The 11,297-nt window shown below is 38.7% G+C and overlaps 1 protein-coding gene across 1 annotated transcript; it reads left to right on the top strand.

The window, feature by feature from the left end:
- Window positions 1-3,705: 3,705 nt before the first annotated feature.
- LOC307030789 (photoreceptor-specific nuclear receptor-like) lies at window positions 3,706-11,034 on the top strand. Its single transcript, XM_079667440.1, has 8 exons — window positions 3,706-4,604; window positions 5,058-5,208; window positions 5,701-5,804; window positions 5,929-6,219; window positions 6,513-6,691; window positions 7,093-7,333; window positions 8,036-8,141; window positions 10,653-11,034. The coding sequence occupies exons 1-8, from the start codon at window positions 4,511-4,513 to the stop codon at window positions 10,783-10,785; spliced, it is 1,299 nt and encodes a 432-aa protein (XP_079523566.1). The 5' UTR covers window positions 3,706-4,510; the 3' UTR covers window positions 10,786-11,034.
- Window positions 11,035-11,297: the final 263 nt, after the last annotated feature.

The raw sequence follows: 11,297 nt of genomic DNA, 5'->3' as shown, positions 1-11,297 counted from the left end.
CAGACATACATTTTTTAAGGAATATGACTCCAAGTGCATTTTATCAATGATGACTTTATAACACGATGATATGTCAGATGTTGTGTCTTGAGCTTGCTCTTCCGTGAAAACTCAATCAACACTTTTAAGCGTTCATGTGTCAGTCATGGGTTATTAACAAGCACAGAACAAACAGCAAACAGAAAAACAACAACAGTTCAGATGCCAGCTCACAGATGTCACAAACATGGCAGCTTGTGTCCCCTTTAGATTGAGATCACTCAACTGTGGCAAGAAACAAACGATTAAAATCGAACACAGAAAGTTGCTTTTGAGGGCGATCATGCTGTCAAAAGCAGCAGAATGACACCTGCTTTGCATTTATGAACTGAAAGATTTTCGTTTTGATAGAGATCCTCTGTGACTCTTCTCTGGTTTGTAATGCACAATTGAGTCTTTTTTAAGGCTTGTTTGTTCTGTTTTGAGGCCTTTCTTTTCTAAATCACAGCAATATTGTACTGTGCTTCTCAATTTGCTCTAAATTGACATTTTAGCAAGCAACCAGCCGAATTAATTTAAATTTGATTACACAGCTGCGTGTTTCATATTCTCTGGTCCAGTCTCCCGCATGCTGCAGCCTCAAACCGAGGCCTATGTTAATGCCATATGATTATTCTAGCTTTTTAATAATAAATAGGAGGCCCTGACGAATGAGCTAAACGAATGTCCGCTCAAACATCAGCCATTGAAAACTCTATTATTCCCCCTATGACCTTCCCAGCTAGACATTTTTGGTTCTAAAAACATTCTGAGAATGTTAAAGTCATTGTTCTAAGAAGGTTTTCAGCAGAAAGTTTTCGTTTGGTTGCCAGAACGTTCTTCTGAAAGGTAGGATAACGTTCTCTAAAAACATTCTTAAAATGTTTGGTGATAACAGTGTTAGAACATTATGCCCTCCTATTCTTAAAACGTTTTCAGCGGGAAGTTTTTGTTTGGTTCCCAGAACGTTCTTTTGAAAGGTAGGATAACGTTCTCTAAAAACATTCTTAAAATGTTTGGTGATAACCTTCTTAAAATGTCTTTGAAAACATTGTTAGAGCATTATGCCCTACTGTTCTTAAAGCGTTTTCAGCAGAAACTTTTATTTTGGTTCAGAGAATGTTCTTCTGAAAGGTAGGATAACGTTCTCTAAAAACATTCTTTAAATGTTTTTGAAAACATTGTTAGAACATTATGCCCTACTGTTCTTAAAACCTTTTCAGCAGAAGCTTTTATTTTGGTTCCCAGAATGTTCTTCTGAAAGGTAGGATAATGTTCTCTAAAAACATTCTTAAAATGTTTTTGCTAACATTGTTAGAACATTATGCCCTACTGTTCTTAAAACCTTTTCAGCAGAAGCTTTTATTTTGGTTCCCAGAATGTTCTTCTGAAAGGTAGGATAACGTTCTCTAAAAACATTCTTACAATTTTTTTGATAACATTGTTAGAACATTATGCCCTACTGTTCTTAAAACATTTTCAGCTGCAAGTTAGATTTTTTATGTTGCCAGAATGTTATTATTTTAGAGAAGGATAACATGGTTTATGTTAAAGAAAGTATGCAAATGTTCTGTGGTAACAATTTAATAAAATATGTTTACATTATTAGAACATAAAGACATAATATTCCTGTAATTGTTCAACTCAAAATTCCTGGGTAAGTGGACTGACCACTGTGGTCATTAGGAAGATTATGATAGTTTACTTAACTATTGGAATTTGACTATTAACACATGTAAAAGGATGACTCGGAATCAGCTGGTGAAAGTAACATTTGTTTATTAGAAAATGGGAGCTGGGAGTGGAGGTTGGTTATGGCAGCAGTGGGAAACAGTTGTTCCAGGGTGGGTAGAGAGGCCTGGCTGGTCTCAGGAGTGTGGCAGGCCTTGGATTCCTCCTGGAAGAGACACAAAAATGAGTGTGAGGCAAAAGCAGGCAAGGTTGTCAAAGAATATGCTGGCAAAAAGCTAGAGCGGCACGCAACAAACCGTTCACGGCAACAATCCGGCAGGGAATGAGTGCAGGCTGCAGGTTTTCATAGTGTGGCTGATGAGCAGGTTGCAGGTGTGGTTGATTGGAGATTGCTCCCAGCCGTGTAGAGCAGACCAGCAGGCAGGTGGGGGGGGGGGGGGGGGGGGGGGGGAGGGCACTAACCCACTAACAGGGGTTTCAGGGACGGGCAGTGATAGTCGGTCCATTCTTCTATATGTCTGTCTTTGGTTTTCTAAGTGTTATTTGATCCATATGACAATAGAGATATGTGCATAAACAACAAAAACACTTGGGGTATAATGTTCGAACAATGTTATCACCAAACATTTTAAGAATGTTTTTAGAGAACGTTATCCTACCTTTCAGAAGTACATTCTAGGAACCAAAATAAAACTTCTCGATGAAACCATTCCTAGAACAATGAATGGTAACATTCTCAGAATGTTTTTAGAACCAACAATGTCTAGCTCGGAACTCAGACATGCCTACGCAAACATGCAATATCATGAATTACGTGCTTGTTTTTTTCTAAAAACGAAAATGTGGTGACATCCGATTTCTTTTAAACATCCTTTTCAAACAAATAAAGCGCACTACAAATAAATCTGACGTTGACCATGACTCTGTTAATATTTCGCATCACAGGAACATTTTATTAAAAAAATTACCTCCTGAAAACATTATCCAAATGTTGCTTTCAAAATGTTCTTCTTTGGTTTTCATGTAACATTGAGGGACCGTTTTATAAAGAACATCTTTAATGTGTTACCCAACAACGTCCAAAACACATCCTGAGAATGTTGCAGGCAAAAGGTTCCACCTTTGCTGACTTATCACATTAAAGGAACATTTTATAAAACACTTTGTCATCTCAGGCCTCAATAACATCCTGAAAACATTTGCAGAATGTTGCTTGGAGAATGTTCTTCATTTGTTATAATGTAACATTAAAGGAACATTTTATAAAACCCTTTATGTCATCTCAGGCCTCAATAACATCGTGACATTTTTTGCAGAATGTTGCTTTGAAAATGTTCTTCATTTGTTATAATGTAACATTGAGGGAACGTTTTATAAAGAACATCTTTAATGTGTTACACAACAATGTCCAAAATACATCCTTAGAATGTTGCAGGCAAAACTTTCCACCTTTGCTGACTTATCACATTAAAGGAACATTTTATAAAACACTTTTTCATCTCAGGCCTCAATAATATCCTGAAAACATTTTCAGAATGTTGCTTGGAGAATGTTCTTCATTTGTTATCATGTAACATTGAGGGAACGTTTTATAAAGAACATCTTTAATGTGTTACCCAACAACGTCCAAAACACATCCTTAGAATGTTGGAGGCAAAACGTTCCACCTTTGCTGACTTATCACATTAAAGGAACATTTTATAAAACACTTTGCCATCTCAGGCCTCAATAACATCCTCAAAACATCCTCTGAATGTTTCAGTTAAAACGTTATGTCTTAGTTAACCTTAAACCTTATAGGAACATTATTTGAAAAAATAAACATCCTAAAAAGGTTCTTTGAACATCAGATTAAAACGTTTCTTTAAAACCTTATTAGAACCAATAGGTAACGTTAGCCAAAGTTGTGAGAACGTTCCCCGCTAAATGGGTTTTTTTCTTTTGGCAGCCAAAAGGAAATGGGTGATTTTCAGTTCAGAGAGAACGGGAGTTAATGGTCAGCTTCTCGGCAAACACTGGGGGTCATTATGAATGGGAGGCAATCACACAGATCAAATATACAGCAGTATGAAATGGAGCTGGTATTTGGAGTCAAAAAAAGAGGGGAATACAAATTGAAGAGGTTCGTACATATAATAATGTGCTCCTCGTGTAATCATCCCTTAAATGCAGATACCGAAGAGGAGCGTTGACTGAATGTCCTCGTGGACGGAGGAGACACGAGGAGACAGAGCTGCATGGGAACTGCTCTAAAGTTACAACTCTTCCAGCAGACGGTTTGAGGAGTCTTCACTGTTGCTGTTTTTTATTCTGTTGTTGTTTGCAGACACAATCAAAATCCGATCAGCACCAATGTTCTTGCAATGTGACTGATTGATCCAGATGAACAGTAAAGATTAAGAGGATGACAAATAGGCATGCTGCTTACACAGCGCATGGGGCTAATCCTCCCCCTGCAACCCCCCCAAGGGCTCCCTTTTGAAGAGCTGCCCCCGAGGAAGCACCCGCAGAGAGTGACGGACCCCGGCGGCCACACACAACCTGTTGATGTGCAACAAGTGTGAGCTCCAGCTCATGACAGGACCCCAGCCCACCTGCAGCCCCACATCAGAGGCTCAAACCACTATCTACCAACTGGACACCACTGGAGGCCTGACAACTTTTTCAAAACACACAAAAAGGGCTTGAAGTTTTTGTGTGTCAATCCTGGAAATTGTATCTTGAAAACTTCATAGAAGAGGACTTTTTTGCAACCTGTTTTGCATCTCCATTTGCTCCTGGAGACAGTTTTAAGAAAGACATGATGGAGGATCACCAATTGAAGATCCCCATGATGTCGTCCTCCTCCCCAAGTGAGTCTTCTGGGAGCGGCGGTACAGACGACAGCAGAGCAGGTAAGAGTTTCACATTTATGTAGTGATTAACTTATGTAGTGATTAACATTCATCTTTTTACTTTTTTATTCCAAGAATCTATGATTTGACGTCACACATGGCTAAACGGTAATTAATTAACAAACATTAATTTTACACAAATCTACTTAATCAATTTAGAACAAGGCAAGAATATCATTAGTATAATTCAACTGTAACTGATGCCATATTAATGTATGTTTAATTAATGGGTTTATTTGGATTAATATCAGTATCCCTGCATCGTTTGTCTTTGCTGTTAATTTGCCTCCGGCCATGTTATTGTTTGTAATCATTTACTAAATGAGATTTTCAGGCCTAACCGGCTGTTGCAGTAGAGTGAGCTGGCAGTACAGATGGCAGGCACACTTATGAAACAATACCAGACCTCATGAATGGCACTAACCGCTCGGCCCTGTGTGTTTTGACTCAAAGCCAAGAGTCCGTCCCCGGGCAAAGCTCTGAGCCCGGCTCTGGTCTGCAAAGTGTGCGGAGACACCAGCAGCGGGAAACACTACGGCATCTACGCCTGCAACGGCTGCAGCGGCTTCTTCAAACGTAGCGTGAGGAGGAGGCTCATTTACAGGCAAGAGAAAGAAACTCCTTATTAACTTCATAGATAAAGAATAACCCAAGTTCACCATCACTCTCAAGTCTTATGAGATGCATTATGGGAAGCCAGCATGCTTTTTTAAACATCTTATCTGTAACATTTTCAAAGCCAATAAATGTAGTTATATCAAACAAATCCAACATGTATGTTAAATAAGCTCATGCTCTTTTAGAACAAAATTAGGATGCATTAAACAGTTAAATAAATGAATTTGTCACCTGAAAATATACACTTGTATTATTGAAAATGATTGAAAAGTGCCAATTAACATGAATTACTATAATAACTATTAAGCTGTTGGTGAGGCATGTTTTATTTTTGGTAAATTGTAAACTAGTGTAATTCATGGTTTTTACAGGTGGCCTTTTTTTCATCTAAAAAGGAATGTGAATTTCAGATAAAAATCATAAATCTGTAAGTGTGTATTTATAACTACAGTGTTTCATGTTGGTTGTTTGTTAACAGGTGCCAGGCCAGTACAGGCATGTGTCCTGTGGACAAAGCTCACCGCAACCAGTGCCAGGCGTGTCGGCTGAAGAAGTGCCTGCAGGCGGGCATGAATAAGGATGGTTAGTGTTTTTAAACATTCAAAAACATGCCTCAAATAATGCTTACAAACTTTGACTGTTAGAATCTAAATTTATTTCAAAATGATTTCCCTCTTTTCGCGCCCTGTCCTCTTCCTCTCTGCAGCAGTACAGAACGAGCGGCAGCCCCGCAGCACAGCTCAAGTTCGCCTGGACTCCATCGACGTGGACCATGAGAAGGAGCACCTGGCCACCACGCGGGAGCCCACCTCCTCTTCCTCATCCTCTTCTTCCTCCTCTTCTTCATCGTCTGTCATCACGTGGCCCCACATCACCTCCTCCCTATCCATCACCTCCTCTGTGGCCCCCCAGCGCTGCACCAGTCCCCAAAACAACCACCGCTTCATGGCCAGCCTCATGACGGCAGAGACCTGCGCCAAGCTGGAGCCCGAAGACGGTGAAGAGGGTTTTGATTTGACATCACATTAGACAGAATGTATCATTTATTTGGAATTGGAATTATTCCATGTGTTTGTAACCCCAGCTTTGGCATTTTAACCGGTCATGTAGGTAAATTCAAGCCATTCATTTAGAACAAGAACGTTATAGGTATGTTTATTGGATAGGGTAGGCAGGATTTTGTCTAAAAACATTTAATATATTGAATTTATTTAAATGTAACAAGGTCTATAGCTACATTAGTGTTAACATGAAGCAATACCATTTAATTTGAACATTTCCGCTTTTCAGTTGACGAAAACATTGACGTAACGAGCAACGAGCCGGAGCGAGCGTCCTCGGAGTACCACATGGCTCTGTACCCGTCCAGCTCGGAGAACGTGTACGAGACCTCGGCCAGGCTGCTCTTCATGTCGGTGAAGTGGGCCAAGAACCTGCCCGTGTTTTCAAACCTGCCCTTCAGAGACCAGGTAGACTCATAACACACTGCAGGTCTTTAAGTAAAATAAAAACATCTTTATAGATTCAAAATATAACCCAATCGCTGTTGCAGAGTCAGATTTGGGACCTAATTAATTTCAGATTTTTTTTTGTGTTGGTAAACAGCAACTAAAAGTGTTAAAAAAAAAGTCCATCTTCCAATTAATTATTAAATTGAAGTAATTAATTTGAATTAGAATTTAAAAAAAAATCATAATTCGTGCTTGATAGTTAACTATTAGCAAAAACTATACATGATCATTTAACAACTTTTTGGCAGTAATGGGCTTCCATATAACTCTGTAACAGCTTTGACTCACCAGTGAGGTTCCAAACAAAGCTACATTTGAATCACAGTTTTTACATTAGGACTCTTGTTGGTGTCCACCAGGTGATCCTGCTGGAGGAGGCGTGGAGCGAGCTCTTCCTGCTCTGTGCCATCCAGTGGTCTCTGCCTCTGGACAGCTGCCCACTGCTCTCCCTGCCGGACCTCTGCCCCGGCATGCAGGGGAAGACCAGCTACACCGGCCTGGACCTTCGCCTCCTGCAGGAGGTCTTCAGCCGCTTCAAGACCCTCGCTGTCGATCCCACTGAGTTCGCCTGCCTGAAGGCCATCGTGCTGTTCAAGCCAGGTGAGGCCAAATCATTTATTACTTATCCAGAAGTCATTCAAGAATCTGTTTAGTGTTATCATTGCAAAGCAACAATAAGGTTTTGTAAAAAGATTCTAAAGGCCTATAATTAAATGTTTACCGTGAAAGCTTTATCAGCTTTAAAATATAATAATATAAATATACAAAAAGATTGCCGTAACATTTACTAAGGACATTCATTCTCCAAAGAGGATGAATCCCTCACACTTTCTTTGAAATGTCCTCTGGTGTTACCCTGTAAAAAACATCGAAAATATTAGCTTAATATTACTATTATAATATTTTATAATTTGTTAACTTTCAAATGTTATTTGATCCCCGGAGTGAAATGCCTGGCAGTCAAGGGGAATCTTACATTATACACACATGTGAATACAAAATACATAAAACCTTTGCTTCCAAAATCCTAAAAAGAAAACGTTAATATATAAAACATAACCTCAAACCAACCACATGATCAGGTTTTGATATTTATTGAGGACATAAAATGTTATAACTTTAAAGACTTCATTGTGTTTCCTCTGTTCATTTCAGTTATCCATTTCCCAGCTGTTAATATAATTGAGTGTAGTTATGTGGAGAGAGTAGCACCAGCTCATATTGCAAAGCCATCTTTTCAGTATATTTCTGCAGTTTGTCTGGATATGTGTGGCTCATATTTGTGTCTGCTCTCCTCCGCAGAGACTCGTGGTTTAAAAGATCCAGAACAAGTGGAGAACCTGCAGGATCAGTCCCAAGTGATGCTGGGACAACACATCCGCTCACACTACCCCAGTCAACCTGCCAGGTATGTCCCCTGTCCTGTGACATCACTGCCTTGGTGCTGCATGGATACTAAAATATAGACCTTTACTTTTACTCTTAAATGTATATTAAAGGGCAAAAAGGCCAAATTGACGTTATACACCAAACATGACCAAAACATGAAGATGAAGATTATGTTTTCTGTCTATCATCTACCAGTCTGAAAGACAAAACTCCCTGAATCATCCAGTGTTTCTATTATTTTGTAGTTGATTGCTCTTCTTCAAATCTGTGCTTAAAATGATTAAAAAACACATATTACAGTTTCTAGTATGGAAACCCTTTAAATTTAGCTTAGGAACTCAAACAGGTTAGAGCAAGCCTCGTCTCAGATCACTGAAACTTTTTCTGCTACCAAAAATCTGTGTAGCTTTTGGGAGGGATTTGATTTTTTAATACATATTTGTTTATTTTGGCCAGCTACTTAGAGCAGGGGTGTCAAACTCAAATACACAGTGGGCCAACATTTAAAAATCGGTACTAGTCGAGGGCCGTACTGGTTCAATGTTTATTGCAAAACTTATTGAAATGAACTTATTGTACATATTAAACAAAAACAACATTAAACATTAAATAATCAGTTGCATTCATTTCTTATGGCTCTATCTGCAGCTTTTCCAGAGTCATTTCTTATGATTACATTTTTCCACAGGCCAACAACAGCTTCAAAAAAACTATTTTCCTCAAAGAAAAACCAAACATGCCGTGTTGTCGCAAGAAAGAAAGTGCAAAAAGGAAACATCTATGTAAACTCAGTGTGCTGCTCTGTGATGCTAGTTCAAGCCAGATACTTGGCATCTCATCTTGGGTGCAAGCTCATCAATGTTTGGGCTCAGGCTCTGAGCTGAGGAAACCCTCAGGATTGAGTGAAGGTGTGCGTGCAATATACCGGCGGGCCAGATCTAATAGTAATTAGAAATGATCCTGCAGGCCGAAATCAAATCCACCACGGGCCGGATTTGGCCCGCGGGCCTTGAGTTTGACATGTATGACTAGAAGATTCATATAAATGCTCCATCCAACTTATTTCACAGAAATGAGGACTTGACTTACTTTGACTTACATTATAATAAATAACATATAATCGTGTAAGGCCAGCTTAAATGAATGCTAGGCTTGTGGAGTTTTGCAGTACTCTTAAGCCCCAAGCCTGTTTTTCAGGTTTCAGGCTCGAAAATGACATTCCCAGAACAAATGACCATATCTTCCCCTCTAAAAGGGTTAAATTAATAATCTTTTTTCTCAAGGTAATGTTAACCTGTGAGTTGGATGTAGAAAAGTCAGAATCAATATAGATGTTTTTTATTTTAAAGAAAATTCAGATTGAACATGGTAAAAAACTGTAAATTATAGTGTCCGTCCCAAAAATATGTTGTACTTATAGTGAAAACTAACCTTGGATGATGGGTTAGTAGACTAAAAGCTTTAGGAATCCAAAGTACAACATATAATAAGTACCCTGTATCAAGATTGATGCAAAACAAGTGATATTTGACCTATTTAGACAGATTTAGCAAAGAAAACCTCTTCTGGGGCCATTTGGGTGGATTTTCCATATCTCTGGCCCCCCTTCTTCGATTTTGACATGTGACATCTCTTTCTGATTGTTACAGCCAATAGAATCGAAGGGAAATCGTCCCGCACACACTCATGTTAAAAAAAAGACGGCGTCTTCGCGCATTCAATGAAGCTACAGAGCGTAAGAATGGCCTGCTCTACTATTTTAAAACGGAATTGCAGTTTTATTGCTTATAGATTATGAGAACATTTCAAAGGAGACACAGACACATTAGATATTAACCTATGGATTAAATACATCATCGTTGTTATCGTTTTAATGCCATTGAAGACCAGTTTAGACCAGACAAAGACGAAGGTAAGCCATGTTAGCGTTGTGGGCTACCTAGCGCCACTTGTTTTGATGTACGTTTTTGTTGATAACGTCGCGAGTTTGTATTTTTCAGTGTTGAGGTGAGCACCGTTAGATTCTGTGTCTTTACGATCATAAACGATGTGTTGGATGTGCAGCTAGGATAAGTAATAAGGGAGCTCGGAGTGATTTTCGGTACAGTAATAGGTTAGCATTTTTCGCTCGGGGCTAATTCAGAGGCTCAATGTTAGCATTGTGTGTTTTTTGTTTTGTTTTTTTTAAATGAAAAAGATCAGTTAAATGAGATTTTTTCCGTTATATGGATATAAAATATTTATAGTTTATAAAATATTAAGGTTCCTTAGACGTTATTTCCTGCAAATGACGCGATTTCGGCCCCGGAACCGGGTCCGTGGGGCCTAAGAGGTTGTAACAGTCCAAGCTATTTTTGGACAGGTTGTCAAATGTTGTTACATTTTAATAATCAGCACTAAGCACTCACAAAGTTGTATGTTGACTTGCAATTTTCTTATCAATACTTGTTTTCTGAGTTGGTTTAATGATGAGCAACTAATTGTTTATACATGCTGTTGATAATATGTTTCTTCCTTGTGTTTATTAAAGGTTTGGAAAGCTGCTTCTTCTTCTTCCCTCTCTGCGTTTTGTGAACTCGGAGCGGATAGAGCTGCTGTTCTTCCACAGGACCATCGGAAACACTCCCATGGAGAAACTGTTGTGTGACATGTTCAAAAACTAAAACCATCACCCCAAAACCCATGCACTCACTAATGATCTCCATGTGTGGAGGGATGTTATTTCACAGTTATTTGCTTTGTATTCCTGTATATATATCAGAGGTTCTGCGTGCTGTTATTTTATAAGGCCACTTTATTATTTGTTTGTTGTTTTCACATCAGGTCATTCTGAAAAGGAAATTGAATTCAGTTCTTATCATCATGCTTGCTATCTATTTGTATAATATTTAGACTTTGTGTCAGAGGTGCAGATCTTTATTTGTTTGGTGATAGATGGACTGTATCCTGTTGTTATTAATGTGTAATATTCATGTTGTCATGCCTTGATAAAGACAAAATGCTTGAAAATGTTTTTTTACTGTTTTTTAAGAGTTTCACAAGAGATCATATAGCCATCAGACGTTCAGTTATAAGGGTTCATAATTAATAAAAGGGGTAAATGTTCATTGTATAAAAATAGAGATAGACATGTTTAAAGAAAGAAAATCATGAATTATGTGTCAGCTGTAATGCA

Source organism: Notothenia rossii, assembly GCF_949606895.1.
Source record: "Notothenia rossii genome assembly, chromosome: 2".
NCBI lineage: Eukaryota > Metazoa > Chordata > Actinopteri > Perciformes > Nototheniidae > Notothenia > Notothenia rossii.
Note: the sequence above shows the minus strand (reverse complement) of the source record. Positions and strands in the feature narration are given on the sequence as shown.

Bases quoted from the DNA above. Each gene is read 5' to 3' on its own strand.
- LOC307030789 (XM_079667440.1), top strand. From the start codon at position 4,511: ATGATGGAGGATCACCAATTGAAGATCCCCATGATGTCGTCCTCCTCC. The intron at 6,692-7,092 runs GTAGACTCATAA...GGTGTCCACCAG, and splicing joins ACCTGCCCTTCAGAGACCAG to GTGATCCTGCTGGAGGAGGC. The intron at 8,142-10,652 runs GTATGTCCCCTG...TGTTTATTAAAG, and splicing joins TACCCCAGTCAACCTGCCAG to GTTTGGAAAGCTGCTTCTTC.